General features: G+C 45.4%; 2 protein-coding genes across 2 annotated transcripts; one reads left to right on the top strand and one right to left on the bottom strand.

Moving 5' to 3' along the window:
- Positions 1 to 1550: 1550 nt before the first annotated feature.
- Positions 1551 to 5375, bottom strand: UQCR10 (ubiquinol-cytochrome c reductase, complex III subunit X). Its single transcript, XM_020800806.3, has 2 exons — positions 4993 to 5375; positions 1551 to 1781 (listed from the first exon to the last, which is right to left on the bottom strand). The coding sequence occupies exons 1-2, from the start codon at positions 5368 to 5370 to the stop codon at positions 1725 to 1727; spliced, it is 435 nt and encodes a 144-aa protein (XP_020656465.2). The 5' UTR covers positions 5371 to 5375; the 3' UTR covers positions 1551 to 1724.
- Positions 5331 to 15668, top strand: ZMAT5 (zinc finger matrin-type 5). The gene is made up of 6 exons (XM_020800805.3): positions 5331 to 5561; positions 7593 to 7741; positions 10115 to 10177; positions 12186 to 12266; positions 13112 to 13223; positions 14588 to 15668. Exons 2-6 carry the CDS (start codon positions 7615 to 7617, stop codon positions 14715 to 14717), a joined length of 513 nt encoding a protein of 170 aa, XP_020656464.1. The 5' UTR covers positions 5331 to 5561; positions 7593 to 7614; the 3' UTR covers positions 14718 to 15668.
- Positions 15669 to 16644: the final 976 nt, after the last annotated feature.

Below are 16644 nucleotides of genomic sequence, written 5' to 3'. Positions count from 1 at the left end.
TTCTCCATTAAACATGGTGGGATAGGCCCTCGGGCTTACCAAGCATTTCCTTCCTTCCCTGTAGCTGGCGTCTGTTCCTCCGCGGTCTGCTCAATTCAACACTTAGGATATCAGACAGGCACGTCCCGAAACACGTCCGCCAGCAGACGCGTGACAGCTCCTGGAGCAGCACAGCGGTGACAGGATGAACACCCTTTTTTAAATTAACCACTGCCATAAAAGCATTGAGGTGTTTAGGTTTTGTACTAAAGTTCTCTCTTAAGGGACAAAACCCAGGGCTCTAAATGAATTTATCCTGCGCCAGTGAACCCAACCCAGTATAAACTTCAAGATAATAGCACAGCTGTGTTGAGGTGGTTCGGTGAAGTGGATCAGCGCTCCAGAAAAATGCGCAGAGAAAAGACACTTGAAATTTGACAGTGTGGCATTTTAGTCAAGAGTGCTGCAGTATGGAAAGCAGCCAAAGGAATGGTACAATGGCAGATCCCGCTTGTTTGGTCAGTTCTTCTAAGATGGCTTCGCCTTCTCTCAGCAGCCATGAGCTGTTACATTTTTTTAAAATTTGTTTTATTAAAAAAAATCTTTCATTTTCTTTGCAAAAGGCAGACACAAAACAGTATCATCTAACTCCCTGCTGTACTCTTCACCCTGTACTGGAAATGATTCTTCTCCTTCTGCAACAATGCTGTTATCCAGCAGCCAGCCCATTTCAGCACTCTGGCTCAGGAAGGCTGGGTAACTTTTTGTTTCTGAGCACGAAAAGCAGGAACCAAGTGAGGTTGGGGCAGATTCAGTCACCCAGCAGGACCAGAACTGATCTGCAGTGGCGATTCTACTTTACCAAAACTCCACTTTCCACTGAGGAGGATGCAGCAGGAGAAATACAAATGTATGACACACCTCTGCTAAGTTATATCAACTGGGCACCCTCTTTTCAATTGGTTTAGCTCAGTGGTTTGGGTCTCTGGCTGCAGAGCCAGAGGATGGGAGTTTGGTTCCCCCACTGGGCATTTCAGAAAATCAGGGCACTAAAGACAGCAATAGATGCACAGCTGGCTGTTGCAAAGAAAATGCCCTGTTCATTATTCAGCAAAATCTGGGGCTCAACAATACACTTCTCAAGAGCAGGAAAAAAGGAGGTTGGGGGAATGCCCCATTTGAGTTTCCTCCCCGCTTACAAAAGCTTGGCCCCGGGGCATGGCCATCTGACATCCAGAGAAGCAAGAATGCACTGCAGGTCCTCCTTGTAGCAACCTTGGGAGACCTCCCCAGTAGGGCGAACGCTAGTCTGGCCTTCCAGATGTTTTAGTCATGACCACTACACTTCTTTTGACATGCCTCATAGGGCTGGTGCAAGCTGTAGACCAAGGGGGCCCATCTTTGGTCTGAAACAATAAATCCAAGTGTTTTCCAAGCAAATACCAGAGCAGCTGTCTTTAAATATCTGCTACAACACAGAATGGTATGGTTTGAATTGTAAATACTGTCTGAAGGTTATACACAAGGCCAAGGCCAGAAGTAATGAATGGAAGACATGGTGGCAAGGAATGTTCACATCTTAGAATGTACTTTATTAAGTGACATTTCAGAATATGATGCCCATGAGTCCAGGTAGCTTTTGTTTCACTCTCGAGAGCAGGCCCTCCAGCTCCAGATGGTACAGGTGATCTTTTGCCACTCCTTCATGGTCAAGGTGAAGAGGTCAGAAAAAGCTCGGCAGGAATTCAGCTGCTCTCTTCAGCAGGTTTCTCATACTTGTGCTTGATGTGCTTCCATAGTTTCTGCACAACAAGAGACACAAAGACACTGCATGTTATACAACAGCCTCAAGAATGCCTGCCCTGTCATAGAACAATAATTAGCAACAGTGGAACAGGACAACAGACAACCCTTCTCTACCAGTAGTATGTTAGTTTGTTTTTTTTAAATTGGAATTAATGAGAGGACTGATTTGACAAAGGCTACCTGGGTCTGAGTGTATAGCTAACCAGAGAAGACTATCCAAGTGGTTTTGCTTTGGCTGTTTTGACTCCTGCTCTCAGAATACTTCAGGCAGAATTCTGGGCGATCCATCCCACAAACACTCACTTTGGCTCACCTGGATATGCCCCTTCTCTGAGATTGCATGGCTGGCTTTCTTGGGCCTTGCTTCCAGCAGTTTATATGAAAAAGAGAAAGCTGCTAAAACATTTCCTGAGAGTCTTAGTTCATTGGGAGTTGCCCTCTACAGAGAAGTAAGACTAGGACTTCCAGGAAGCCCCCCAGCACCTTCCTTTTTAAAACATTAACAGGAAGCCAGGCTCAAGCAGGTCCTGCAACCTCAGAGGAAGGCCCTTCTCCAGGTGAGCGAAATGTGGATGTCTGTGGTTGTGGCCTGGAGTTCGCAGAATTCTGCAAGGGGGAACTCTTGGGAAGTTTTGGGAGCTGGTGTCCAAAAAACCCAACACACCCTAGACCCCACCCCATGCTGCAACTCTTCTTGAAACAGTAGCCACTTCATGCACCTGCTTAAAGTGGATTCTAGTATGACACAGTAATAAATTCCAGAATGGCAGTCACATTCACCTGTTGTGTCAAAAACAATAAAAAGCCGTGTGGCAACTGAAAACTGGTATTATTTCAGCAAAACATTCCATGAACAGGAGTCCACTTCAAGATAGACATATAAGGTTCCCTCTAAGGTGGGCAGCTGCGTGAGCGCATGCAACTCCACCTTCCCCCACACAGGGCTCCTCTTCCTCCGCGCATCCACAGCAACTGTTTTCAGCCCTTTTGGTCCCGGTTGCAGTGGAGTCATGCGCACACAGGGGACAGAGCCTTGCCCATCAAGGGTGACCTCTGAACACAGATAGGCCCATGCCAGATAGCTCACCCAACACTAGATACATCACATGGTCCCTTCTGCTGTTGGCCATAAATGAGCATCTATAGTAAGGAAGTGTCCCACATGTCAGTGGGAGGGATCATATGATGTTCACCTAGGGTTGGAGGGGTGCAGGTTAGCTTGTTACGGCCCCATCCCTGCTCAAATGTTGAAATACCGTGTTTCTGCAAAAATAAGACAGGGTCTTATATTGATTTTTGCTCCAAAAAGCGCATTAGGGCTTACTTTCAGAGGATGTTTTATTTTACAGTCATGTCATCATCTGGTTGCTGCACAATGGCGGAGGGTGGGGATTCACTTAACTAGGGCTTATTTTTGGGGTAGGGCTTATATTTCGAACATCCTGAAAAATCCTATTGGGGCTTATTTTCACGTTAAGTGTTATTTTCGGGGAAACAGGGTAAGTAGTTTTGATTAAAACAGCATAGCACTAATATGTTGCAATTAATTAGCAATATATTCACAAGCATCTGAGGCACAATGAAGGAAGTGATCAAAATCTTAAAACTGAGGTAAATCCAGAAAGCCTTTGTTATGCAAGACTTTCAAGTGCAATAAGCTTTTTCCTGTCTTTGCTAAAAAAAACACAACAATCTAGCAATTTGGCTTCTACAATATATGTTTGATATTTATTTATTTGATTTATACCCCGCCTATCTGGACCAGTGGACCACTCTAGGCGGCTTCCAATATAAAATTAAACAATAAAACACAACAAATACATGGATAATACAAAACAACTACAATAAACTAAAAAATAGGAAAAATAATAAGAAGAAAATCAAGAATTGGCTGGAGGGAAGGCCTGAATGAACAACCATGTTTTTAATTGGGTTTTGAAGCCTTGCTATATATGTAATCATAGTCCAGGTGTTTCTGAAAACACCTTTCAGGCTTAAGGCTGAAACTCTTAATTTAATACACATAGGAGCTGCCAATACAAAAACATACCCTGATACTCGTTATGGAACAGCAGTGATACGACCAAAGACTTATAATACTATTTATGAACTGCCAAGAGCGCTAACCACCTTAGTCTGTCACAGCAAAATCAAGGAGAAAAAGGCTTAATATATATCAAGGCTGAAGGTATTTTATTTCCTAGGAGAGATTCTGAACTATAGCTCCCACTTTTGTTGTTGCACTGAAGTGGGGTTAGAAGTTACATTTCTGGAAATTGTTAAGAAAAACATTCTTTTCTGCTTTTACCCTATGATGAAATACTACCTGAGCAATAATAAATGCTTCACTTACAATCTGTATAACATCTAAAACTCTTATTGTTCAGGATACTAAATTTTAAAACACAAAAACTTTGATTTCCCCAAGCGAAACTGGAAATATTTCCTACTGTCACAAAGTTTATTTATATGCCGTCCATGCTACCCAAAGGGTCTCTGGGCGGCTTACAATTTAAATGTAATAAAAAGATGCAATAATTAAAATACAGTACTCTAAAAAATTGCCATCAGAACCCATAGTTGATATTATCGTTTTGTGCAAGCACAATCTTGTTTTTCTTTTTTAAATTTCATTATTTCCAAAATAGCAAACATTTCTTGGAAAGTTTGTTCTCCCTGTACTAGCCCGTTTTCAATTTTTCCATAGGGAAAACAATCGTCTTTGGGTAAAGAAGGGAGAGAGAAAAGGCGAGCTCCTTCTCTTTATTATTATTATTATTATTATTATTATTATTATTATTATTATTATTATTATTATTATTATTATTATTATTATTATTATAGGCCTTCAATTCTCCTAAATAGCTTGCATCTCACGATCGGGCCACAAAACTATGGGGCTTCTCTTTCCCTTTATGTACCTTTCCTGGAAAAGGCAAAGCTGGCTCAACTCAAAGAGGTCCTTCCTTCCTGCTAGGGTCACTACCCCATGCTTGCTTGGGATAGTGACTTATCATCATTCCGAGAAGGCCCCAAGGTGCACGGAGAAAAGCCAAGGCTTCGTTTTCCGGGATGGTCGCAAAGAGAGATAGGCCGAAGCCTCGGCCTCGCGTAAATTAAAGACCCCTGACCTTCATCCGACCGCCCGTTTCAACGGTCACGCAAGCCCGCGGCCTGGGCCTTGCAAGCTCGCTGAGGCGGACTCACCCCTTCGTTGTGGTGGTCGAAAAAAGCATCCGTGACCTGGTTGAAACCCCGCTCGAAGAACAAGACGGCCACGACGACCGCGAATGTGAACGTGGAGGTGCGACGGAAAATCAACCGATACGCTTTGCTCGCCAGCCCGGAAGCCATCTTTGCTCTCTGCCGGCGACACGCACGCGCAGTTTCCCTGGCTCGCAAAAGCGGTCTTCTTTCCGCCTCGCAAAGCATCACGGGCCCTCGGTCCCGCTCCGCGCAGGCAGGATGGTCTTTGAAGTCCCACTGGGCCGCCTCACCAGCCTGTCGGAGGGGGGAAAGGACCACATTTCCCAGGAAGCACTGCGCCTCCTCCGCCGTTTGTAGTTCCCCCAGGAGCTGAGGCATCTGGGATCCGTAGTCTTTTTTAATTTTTTTCTGATATATAAGGTTTTTTTTTTTTAAGTTAGCCTAAACTGCAGTTCCTGATTGCCGAGAGGACGAGGTTAAATTTAGGGCGAAAGCCAGCCTGTGAGATTTATTTTTTCCCCCTACTAACCATGCAAGGCGACTGAATCAGCTTCTCTATAAGGGGGAAGGTAAGTAGTGTGTTTGATGGGACCTGTTTTTTTTTGGAATGACGCTCTTTTTTGATGCAATTTTGGGGGGTTTCAAGTGGGGCATCGCTTGAGCTGCAAGGAGCTGTTGTTCCTTCGTGCAATCTCAGCCCTATGCCCTGAAAATATCCCCCCATCTAACTGTGTGCTCATATAATCCATATACTGTGCTTCTTTGAAACTCCCTTCTCCTTGTGAATAACAACCAGAGTGGTTTGATTCTGATTGGGAAAAGTTGAGAGGCGTTAACTTTACAAAAGACCTGCTCCTTGATTGTCAATAGGCCCTGATCCAGCAGCCTGTCTCCCTCTTGTTCTGGGGTAGGGTCCCTGTATTCACTGTCAGGATAAGACCTTGGGCTTCCAGATTTACTATTTGTTGTTGTTACGTGCCGGGACCCCATAAATGAGCCCTCTCCCACAATGTCCTGTCCTCTTGTAAACTCATATGTGTGGCTTCCTTGAGGGAGTCGGTCCATCTCATTTTGGGCCTTCCTCTTTTCCTGCTGCCTCCCAACCTTTTCCAGCAGGATGGTCTTTTCCAGAGAATCCTACCTTCTCAGGATGGGCCCCCAAAGTAGGATAGTTTCCCACGGCGAGGGGGGAAAAATCAGTGATTTTTTTTTAAAAAAATCAATTTAATTTTAATCATGATTTAGATAAAAAATGGAAATATATTTTTAATTGAAAATCTGTTTGTTTTTTAAAATTTAAGTCATGATTTCCCTCGTGGATTTAAATCAGTTTGATTTAATTCGAATCCACCCCAGTTTCACCATTTTTGCCTCCAGAGAGAGAGAGAGAGTTCAGGCTTGAATTGATCTAGGACCTACATGTTCATCCTTCAGGCAGTCCAGGGTATCCGCAAAGCTCTCCTCTAGCATAACATTTAAAACAAACTGTTCCCCCACCCTCAGCTGTATTTACTGTCTAGCTTTCATACGCTAGACAATGACGATTCTTCCCCACTGGAATGCATTAAACAGGTTTCAATCCATTCCAATGGGGATATGCTTTTCGCTAGACAATGATTTCACTAAACAGCAATTTCAGTGGAACGGATTATCATCGTCTAGCGAGGCACTGCTGTATATGACTGCTCCAGTGGGGGAAGCAGCTTCCAATGGCCTCTGACGGCTGACCTGATCAATGGAGCTTCAAATTGACCTCACTCAACCCCAGATTAGACCAGCATTTCCCAAGCTGGCTCCCTTCGAATGCGCTGAGGTATGAACCTGGTCATCCATGCTGGATGCTGGAGATGATGTAGCCCAACCTAACTGAAGGGCTCTCCTGGGTTGTGAAAGATTGAAACATCTTTCACAACCAAGGAAAGTTTTGTTTTTTTAAAAGGCTCTGGGGATGGTTCACTGCAAATGCTAATGCTAGCCCTAATGCTAATACTAATACTACTAATTTATTAAATTTATACCCTGCCCATCTAGACCGAATTCTACTCTGGGCGGCTAACAATAATATGTAATGGCATTAGATGGGGCCTTATGAGGCCATCAAGGCAGGAGACCATGTCATAACTGGCAGATAAAACCCGAGTTCTAAGCAAATGATATTGTTCTCTGAAAGTAAGGACCACTTGAAGTGTCTGCGCTTTGGAGAAAGACCGATTCTGAAGACAGAAAATTAGCAGAGAATACAATCAGAGAGTTGTGCCACAGAAAAGATGGGATAGCTCAGTCGTTTGGGCATCTGGCTGTGGAGCCAGAGGTTGGGAGTTCGATTCCCCCCCCCCCCACTGAGCCTCCCGGACAGGGGCTGGACTGGATGATCCCATGGGGTCCCCTTCTAGCTCAGCACTTCTAAGATTAAGACAAGCCTCCCACCAGCTCTGATCCACGGGAATGTTCCGCGTCGTCCGAACTTTCTGGAAGGCGAGACCGGGATGGAAGCGATGACAGGTGGAATGGAGGGAATGCAGGACGCCTGGTGGGTTCTTAGAACGATGGGGATAATAAAATGGTATTTGACCCTCTCTCGGTTTCTCTCTCTTTGGAAGGCTTCCTGTCGAGGGCCCCGGAATGGGGAAACGTTATTTTTGCGATTACTGCGACCGCTCTTTCCAGGACAATCTCCACAACAGGAAGAAGCACCTGAACGGGTTTCAGCACCTCCGGACCAAGAAGGTCTGGTACGACCTCTTTCGAGGTAAGGGGACCCTCTTGGGTCCTGTACAAGCAGAGAGTTTCTCTGTGTGTATCTTTTTAAAAGGAGGATCCCCCCCAGGTCAGATGTGCTTCCCAGCCTGGGGTCCCCCAGGTGTTCTTGGACTACAACTCCCAGAAGTCCTAGCCAGCAGAGCCAGTGGTGGGAGGCTTCTGGGAGTTTTAGTCCAAGAACATCCAGGGACCCAAGGTTGGGAACCATCGACATGTGTGTCCTGCCAGAGGTCGGAATGGTTATGTTTTTGCATTACAGTTCCCAGAATCCTGCTGGTTGTGCTTGATGGGGGATTCTGGGACCCGTTATTTTTTTTTTAAGGGCATTTTTCCATCTCCGCCTCACCTTATACTTCAGCTTACAGGGATGAGAGAAAAGCCATTGTTCCCTACCCGGGTAGAGCGACACCATATCGGATCCTTTGCATTTCATTTGGCATTCATAGGATTAAAAAATGGTGATTTGCCAAATGTTGAAGGAGTTGCTCGTGCCAAATGAGAAGGCGAGAGATGACTAAACTCACCAAGAAAACCCAATATTTCCTTTGCACACTCCAGCCACTGAGATGCTTAGGGAAAGATCAGAATGAGGTCACTTTGTGGGTCACTGTGGCCTTCTGGATGTCCTTGGACTGCATCTCCCATTATCCCCAGCCAGTGTAGCTGGTGGAGGAGGAAGATGGGAACCATTGTCCAACAGCTTTCTATTAATGTGCCCTGCTGTGTCATTTTGAATTTGTATCCTCTGTGGTTTTAATGATTGGCAGTGCATTTTACTTAATTTCGAGGCTTTTACGGTGGAGTGGCTTAAATAAGTATTAATTGTATAGCTAAATGTGGTTTTAATTGTTTTTATTCTTTTGAAAAGTTTGTGAGCCATCTTGAGCACTAGTGGAAAGGCAGGGTATAAATGTAATAAGCAGACATTGTGTGTGAGAGAGAGAGCGAGGGAGGGAGGGAGATAGAGAGACCCCAGCTGCCTACTTTAGGGACTGGAATACAGCATGCAAAGCTGTTACAATATTTTATTTATTTACTTAAGTACAAGTGTTTATAAACAACCTACATTTAGACATGCAAAAGTGGTTTACAACTGTCATGAAATCTACAGTGTAAGACAATACATGAGGTCAACAGCTACGCAGCTACGGTGATCTGAACAAAACTGGGGAAGTTTACCGATGCAGAAAGGTCTCCCATGTGTGCTTAAAAAAAAGAACTATTATTATAGCGTACAATGGACCCTTGACTTACAGACAGCTTGACTTACAGACTTTTTGAGTTACAGACTTCTCTGGCCGCAAAATTTAGGTTTGACTTGCAGACTGAGAATTGACTTACAGACCAGAAAAAAAACCAAAATGGAACAAAAACGGCCTGTTACGGGATTAATCGGTTTTCAATGCACTGTAGGTTAATGGAGACTTGACCTACAGACTTTTTGACTTGAGAACCGCCTTCCAATACGGATTAAGTTCTCAAGTCAAGACCCCACTGTACCTGGTACAAGGGGAAATTATGCCCTGTAGAAGTTGCTATCACTATGGGGCACATCTGAATGGAAGTGGTGTTTTTTTCGGGGGGGAGGCTTTCTAGACTTACAGGGATCTGGTGGCGCTGTGAGTTAAACCGCAGAAGCATCTGTGCTGCAAGATCAGAGACCAGCTGTCGTAAGATCGAATCCATGCAACGAAACGAGCTCCTGTTGGTTGTGCCAGCTCCTGCCAACCTAGCAGTTCAAAAGCATGTAAATGCAAGTAGATCAATAGGTACCACCTCGGTGGGAAGGTAACGATGTTCTGTGTCTAGTCGCGCTGGGGAAACGGTCTTCGGACAAACGTTGGCTCTACGGCTTGGAAACAGGGATGAGCACCGCGCCCTAGAGTCAGACACGACTGGACTAAATGTCAAGGGGAACCTTTACCTGGACTTACAACAAAATCTTAAACATGGTTTGGTAGCAAAGAGGCAATACCCGTACAATACCTTCAGCAGTGGTGCTACAGACAGCTCTACTCAGAAGCTTAGCCGAAGCACCCTGCAGCAGCTGCATTTTCTTCACCAGCCTTAAAGGATGCCCCACACAAAGCCCGTTGCAGTAGTCCAGTCTGGAGATGATTGCAGTGGGCTCTGTGTGGGGCCAGGCTGTATAAACAGGGAGAATGATCCCCCCCACAGATACTTTTCAGAGTTCTGTCCTGTGACGTCAGAGGCAGATAATTGTTTCTCATAAGACCCTTGTTCTTAATTTTCCTTCCATGGCATGGATTGGATTCTTGTGTAAACTTCTTTGTCAGGTGGATGTTAGGAGAAACTGCTGATTTCTCTCTCCCTGTCTTGTAACCCCTGGCCTTTTCCACAGATGCTGCAGCCATCCTGCAGGAGGAGCAGAGCAAGAAAACCTGTCGGAAATTTCTGCAGACTGGTAAGCTTTCTTTCGCAGTGCTTCTGGCCTGCCCTACGCACAACATTCTGTTCCTTTTTCCAGTTTAAACTGGATGAGATAAATTGGGATTCAGTGTACAGAAGTACCCCAGTATCCTCAGGGGATTGGTGGCAACCCCACCCACCCCCGGTGGATGCTGAAAACCATTGATAATAGAAAAAAATGGTAAATGAAAAAAATCCAGAAAAAAAGTACAGTGGTGCCTCGCTTAACGAGCGCACCACATAACAATGAAATCGCATAGCGATCCGTTTTTTCGGATCGCTAATGCGATCGCTTAACGTTTTTTGAACAGGGCTAAATTCGCTTTGCGAAGACTGGTAAGCGTTTCGCTTACCGATCTTCGCAAAACGAAGCCCGCCGATCAGCTGTTCGGCGGCCAAAATGGCTGCCGGAAGCCCGGAAATGGCCCAAAATGGCTGCGCGCAGTGTTTTCGCGCCCTCGTTAAGCGAGGCGAGGGCGCGAAAATGGCTGCCGGCCATTACGAAGCTTCGCTGAACGATGAGTATTTGGCCCATTTGGAACGCATTAAACGATGTTTTTTTGATCCGTTCAATGATGCTTCAGCATAGCGAAGGTTAATCCGGAACGGATTAACCTCGCTATGCGAGGCACCACTGTATTTTCACTTTGTATTACCAGAACTGGTCACTAGAGGGACCCATAGACCATGCTGTGTATGCTGCAACAACAAGAATACATAACATGGTCTCTGGCTCCTACTAGTGGCCAGTTGTAGTAAATGCATTGTGAAAATACATATTTCTAGGTTTCTTTTGTCTTTTAATAGTTTCTGACCGTGTTTAAATAAACCCATAGATACCATTCCTTCAGATACGAGGTCCATACTGTACTATAGAAACAGGGACAAAGAACTTCATCTCCTTCTGTTTTAGATCTACTTAGGTTTTTTTAGCATTTGGTAGAAATTGTTCCTGGCCCCCTGTATTTAACTCCTCCTCACTGTTCCTTACTTTATGTCCATGAAGCCTAGACGCTTTGCTGCATCCATGGGAATCATGTCTCTGCAGCTCTACAGGTCACCTTCCGCAGAGGTCAGGCTGTCAAAATGGGGGCAGATCTCCTCCAGACCAAATAAAATAAATTATTTTTCTCAAGGGCACAATGCTCTAAAAAAGGTATGTGCTGTCCCAGAACATCCTGCTTTAGCAAAAAAAGTTACATTTAAATAAAAAGATGGGAAGAGATCTTTTGCATTGATGGGCAGAAGCATTCTGGGTCTAGAAAAGTGACTTCAGGTGCTCTTTCCTGGCTTAAATGAACTGTTATTTATTGTTCATTTCAAAGTGCTGAATATTACCTATAAAGCCCTATAAGTTTGGGTCCATGCCTACTGAAGGAATGACTCACCACCCCATATGAGCCTTCTTGGCTTTTGAGATCTTCCGAGAAAGCCCTTCTGTCAGATCCTATTACATTTCTGGGTTCATTCGGTGAGGACCCGAGACAGGGCCTTCTTGGGGGTTGCCCCCCAGGCTTTGGAAAGCATTGCCCAGAGAAACTGGGTTGGCCTCCTCTCTCTTGTCTTTCAACAGGCAAAGCTTTTCCTGCTTAGACAGGTTTTAAGCCATAAATGTCTAGGAAATGCTCTATTTTGAAGTTTCTATGTTTTTTTTTTTTTAAAAAATGTTTTGGATGTTTTCAACATTGTTTTTAATCCTGACCAATGAGTAGTCTTTGGTCTAGATGGGCGGGGACATAAATTTATATAAACAAACAAACAAACAAACAAATAAATGTTTAGTTGTTTTTTCTAATATACAGTTTTGTATGGTATTTTAAACTTTTTGTTATGATTTTAATTGTTGTGAGCTGCCTCGGGTCCCCTTTGGGGAGAAAGGCAGCCTATAATGTGACAGAGAAATAAAAAAAATGTTCTTTTTAGGGCTGTGCTGATGATCGATCGGCTACCTCTCCCCTGACCTCTCCCACCCTCCTCCATTGATATACTTTCTTTCCTTGCAGGGCAGTGTGACTTCGGCCCCAACTGCAGGTTTTCTCACATGACAGAGGAGGACTTGGAGAAGCTGAAAAGACAGGTGCAAGGTAAGGGATGGCTTTAGCTACAGTGGCGATCAAATAACACCTTTTTTGGGAAATGGTACCCAAGGCATTCCCAAGCCCTGGTGACAGCATAGAAGCAGGATTCTGAAAGATCCTGGCCGGCTGCTTTCTCTGATGACATTCCTCCCCTGGGGATGTGTGTATTGGGGAGAAGTGACTTATTACAACCCTCATTGGGCTTTCCAAGCAAGGAGGGGTACAGTAGGACCTTATCTGCTGGATCAACCTCTAATGATTCACTTACCTACAGTCTGAAAATATAAAGAAATATTTAAAATATTAAAAGAAAAATCTGAGAAATACTGTATATATTTCCAAAGGTGAAGTTACCAGAACTGGCCACTTGAGGGAGCCAGAGACCATGCTGTGTATAGCATTCACTGTTGAAATGGCCTTTACTACAATCTGCATTTTTCAGCTTCTGCAGTGGGAGTTTGGAACACTTCCCCTGTGGATATACTGGTCCTTCTATATTTCAGGAGTGGTTTTCCCAGTTCCACCTCTCCCGTAGGTTTCTATGGGCTGATCAAGGTTTCAAATCCAGATCTCCTGCGTCCTAGCCCATCACTCTTTTCTCTGCACCAAACTGGTGCTCGGAGACCGCAGAATCACCCCCTGCATTGGAGGTGGGGGAAGGGAGGGACCACTTCTGAGTGTCCAGGAGGTCCATCTTGCTGGCTGTTTTTTTGCTCTCCCCTAACGCCTCCTCTTTTAGTCTCCAGAAAAGCAGGGGGGGGGAGGAGGATTGGATTTAATGGGGTGGACGCCTGGCAGGATCTCCTCTTGACGCCGGTCTGTTTTCCCACAAAAAAAAAAAAAAAAAACAGAAGAGAAGCGAGCCAAAGAACAGCAGCACGAGGGGAGAGTCAACCCGCCGGGTACCATTGAAGACTGGCTGGAGAAGCGGGCGAAGCGACTTGGCACGGCCAAGGCTGACAGGTGGGTGTTCTTCCCGCCCACCTTGTGGAGGTGGGCGCTTCTCTCCCTGGGTCTGCCCAACGGGACCGGGAGGGAAGATGCCGCCTTGGATTCCCAATGGCAGGAAGGCGCGCTTTGCCCGCTCTGCCTCCTCCCTCCGTTGTTATGATTTGAGAACGCTCTTGGGGCTGCGCGCCATCCAGTTCCTTCTGAACCCCACATCATCCCATCATGAACATCCTCAGAGTTCCTCTCCTTAACGTCGTCGTCGTTTAGTCGTGTCCGACTCTTTGTGACCCCGTGGACCAGAGCACGCCAGGTCCTCCTATCTTCTACTGCCTAACCAGAGTTTGGTCAAATTCATGTTGGCCGCTTCGATGACCCTGTCCAGGCATCTCGTCCTCTGTCGTCCCCGTCTCCTCTTGCCTTCACTCTTTCCCAACATCAGGGTCTTTTCCAAGGAGTATTCTCTTGTCATGAGATGGCCAAAGTATTGGAGCCTCAGCTTCAGGATCAGTCCTTCCAGGGAGCACTCAGGGTTGATTTCCTTCAGAACGGATAGGTTTGTTCTCCTTGCTGTCCAGGGGACTCTCAAGAGCCTCCTCCTTAACAGCCTGGCTCATCTCTTGCAAGCTTAAAAGCAGGGCCGCCCTTTATGATGTGGCAATCCCTCCCTCCCTCCCTCCCTCCGAAAGGTTGTGCCATTAATAGAAGAGGCTGCCTTACACACCATGCTTTGCCCGGTCGCTCTGGTTTCCTCTGCAGCCGTGTCCCAACAAATTCTGCATGGGGGGCACCTCGTTGTGAAAGCAAGCCGTGAAAAAACAGCCACACTGCATAAATGCGATGGATGCTTTTCTTTTAACAGCATTTCCTAACACCTCATTGTGGTGATGCTGCATCCAAAGCCAGATGTCGATACAATCAGTAGGTACTCCTATGCCAGGGAAGATTATTTTTAGCCGTAACGTCTAAGCAGAAGCCTGATGATCCACCTTTCAAGGCTTTATTGTAATCATGCGCCGCCGTTAAGTCAATTCCAACTTTATAGCCACCCTTTCCAGGGTTTTCTAAGGAGATCGTACTCGAGAGTGCCTTCCCCTTCCCTTCCTCTAGGGGGCGATGTGGGACCGTGCAGCTGGCCCAAGGCTACACAGGCTGGCTTTTCTCCCCAGAGGCCCAGTGGGAGGGGTTGAACTCCCAAAATATGGCTCCATAGCCAGAGACCTAAACTATCCAGCCAGCTGCTCAAGGCCTTATAGTAGATCAGAAATTCATGTTGTTGGCTGTATGTGTGGAGTTGGCCAAAATGGAGCTGCTGTTGCGCATCGTGTTGAACCTTGAGTTGCCAATAAAAGGTGGTTTTTTTTCCTTTCTTTCGCCAGTACTCTTCCCGAGGAACAGTCGGTTTTCCAGTATCCTCCCGGCTGGCCTCCCGTTCAGGACCTGCCGCCTTCCCTGCGGGCCCCTCCTCCTGGCGGGTGGAATGTCCCACCCAACCTCCAATGGGGATGATGATGATGATGATAGAGGCAAGAGGACTTCTGGATCCCAGATGAGATGGCCATGAATAACCGCCTCTATGGTCACGCACGGGGAATTTTCAGTCCTCACACCATCCTGGAACTTCATCTCCCAGAAGCCTCAGCCCAGGTGATGGCAATGGATTGTGGGATCTGTAGTTTTGGAGCCGCAGATCTCATCCTTTGACCCGGCAGCTGTTTTTGGACTTCATTTCCTAGAAATCCCAACCAACTTGATGAATGGTGAGCGATTCTGGGAAATGAAGTCCCAAAGGCCGAACAGTCTAAAACAAACGTTTGGCCATTTCAAAATTAGGAGAGGCAGGGCGAGCCCAATCTCTCTGTTACGTCCTCCTGACCATAAATGCCATGGAATGGCTATTGGGCACATTTTCATAACATTTCCTTAGCTTTATTGTTAGGATTTATTTATTTGATTTTTTTTAAAAAAGCAGAGTTTTTGCATTTATAATGCTGAACTCAAAATACAGTAGGACCTCCTTATCTGCAGACTCAGTATCCACTGATTCACTTATCCACTGGCTGAAAATACAGTACTAAATAACACTCCCCATACCTATTTAGATGTATTTCCAGGTTATATTTATAAGAACGGGCCACTAGAGGGAGTCAGAGACCATGCCGTGTATCGTGTTCGATACCTCTGCATTTTTCAGCATTCAAAGGGGTTGGAACGGATCCTCCATTGATACTTTGGGTCCTACTCTACTAAGAATTAAAATAAAGAAAGGAGCATCGATGCAGAAAATAAAGCATTGAAAATTGTTGGGTAGACATTAGGTGTTCAATCTAGTTTTTTTTTAAAAAAATTATTACTGGAGAACCATCTGTTCTTGCTTTATTCCTTCACTTTTCAATATATGTTGTCTGTTGAATAAAGACTTTAGTGCATGAAAAATAAACTAATGTTCTTCTATGAGAATGTGCATTTACATCATTTGATTTGATTTTCCCTGGCTTCTGTGAGCCGATGTAAATTGGGACTTGGGTACATAGGAAAATATATATACACACTCCCATGCAGTATTGTGTGCGCCTGGAACTCTGCAGAGATTTTTTTGGTCCATCATCTCTGTGGGTGTGGAGCAGAAAAGCCCTAAGCAGTTTGAATTTTGTCCAGGAAGGAGTTAAGCTTTATTGCATTTTGGAGAGAGAGAGAAAAAAATGAGTTTAGCCCATTCTTTCAGAAAGAGATCCCGCTGAGACAAAATAATAACACAGGGCTCTTTCCCTGGACACAAATTGCAGGAAGAAAACATGCCAAGCACGTTGGGGTGACCCACACAGGAATAAAAGAAGAAAATACCTCCTCACACAACTTTCGACACAGTTCCAAAATGACTCACAATTTGAGGTCTGGGTGGGTGGGGGAATAGTATATTTTTAGTGTACAATTCCCAAGACTGCAGAATTTTGGAAATGGCAGTCCGGCCCCGTCCGTCACAAAAAAAAGCGGCACGCTCTGCTCAAAACGGTGAGGGTCACTTGCTTCTTTGTCTGCTGTCCTTGTCGCCTTGTCTTTAAGCGCCAGGAGCAGAAAGAGGGGATTCTGGAATTTCACCTGCTGAAATAACTGTCCTAATATTCGGGGCACCTCGATGGGAGTGGGCCGGGGAGCCTCTTTCCGGCTATGTTTTGGACAGTGGAACATCTCCCCACTTGATGAATAGCCCTGCTGATGTAGAAAAATGCACTCTTGAGTTGGAAGGCCATCACGTCGAACCCTCTGCGGAGTGCAGGAATCCCGATCGAAACAGATCTGACAGAGGGTGGTTCAAATTTTCTCTTGCGTGCCTCTAGGTTTGGCGCGTTCACTACCTCCTGAGCTCATGGGTTCCCTTGTCGGACAGCTCTGACAGTGAAGACGTTTTGGCTGCTCTTCAGCCTAAATCTGATTT

This window comes from Pogona vitticeps, chromosome 14 (assembly GCF_051106095.1).
Source record: "Pogona vitticeps strain Pit_001003342236 chromosome 14, PviZW2.1, whole genome shotgun sequence".
NCBI lineage: Eukaryota > Metazoa > Chordata > Lepidosauria > Squamata > Agamidae > Pogona > Pogona vitticeps.
Note: the sequence above shows the minus strand (reverse complement) of the source record. Positions and strands in the feature narration are given on the sequence as shown.

Bases quoted from the DNA above. Each gene is read 5' to 3' on its own strand.
- ZMAT5 (XM_020800805.3), top strand. From the start codon at position 7,615: ATGGGGAAACGTTATTTTTGCGATTACTGCGACCGCTCTTTCCAGGAC. The intron at 7,742-10,114 runs GTAAGGGGACCC...CCTTTTCCACAG, and splicing joins CTGGTACGACCTCTTTCGAG to ATGCTGCAGCCATCCTGCAG. The intron at 12,267-13,111 runs GTAAGGGATGGC...AAAAAAAAACAG, and splicing joins GCTGAAAAGACAGGTGCAAG to AAGAGAAGCGAGCCAAAGAA.
- UQCR10 (XM_020800806.3), bottom strand. From the start codon at position 5,370: ATGCCTCAGCTCCTGGGGGAACTACAAACGGCGGAGGAGGCGCAGTGC. The intron at 1,782-4,992 runs GTGAGTCCGCCT...CTTGTTGTGCAG, and splicing joins TCGACCACCACAACGAAGGG to AAACTATGGAAGCACATCAA.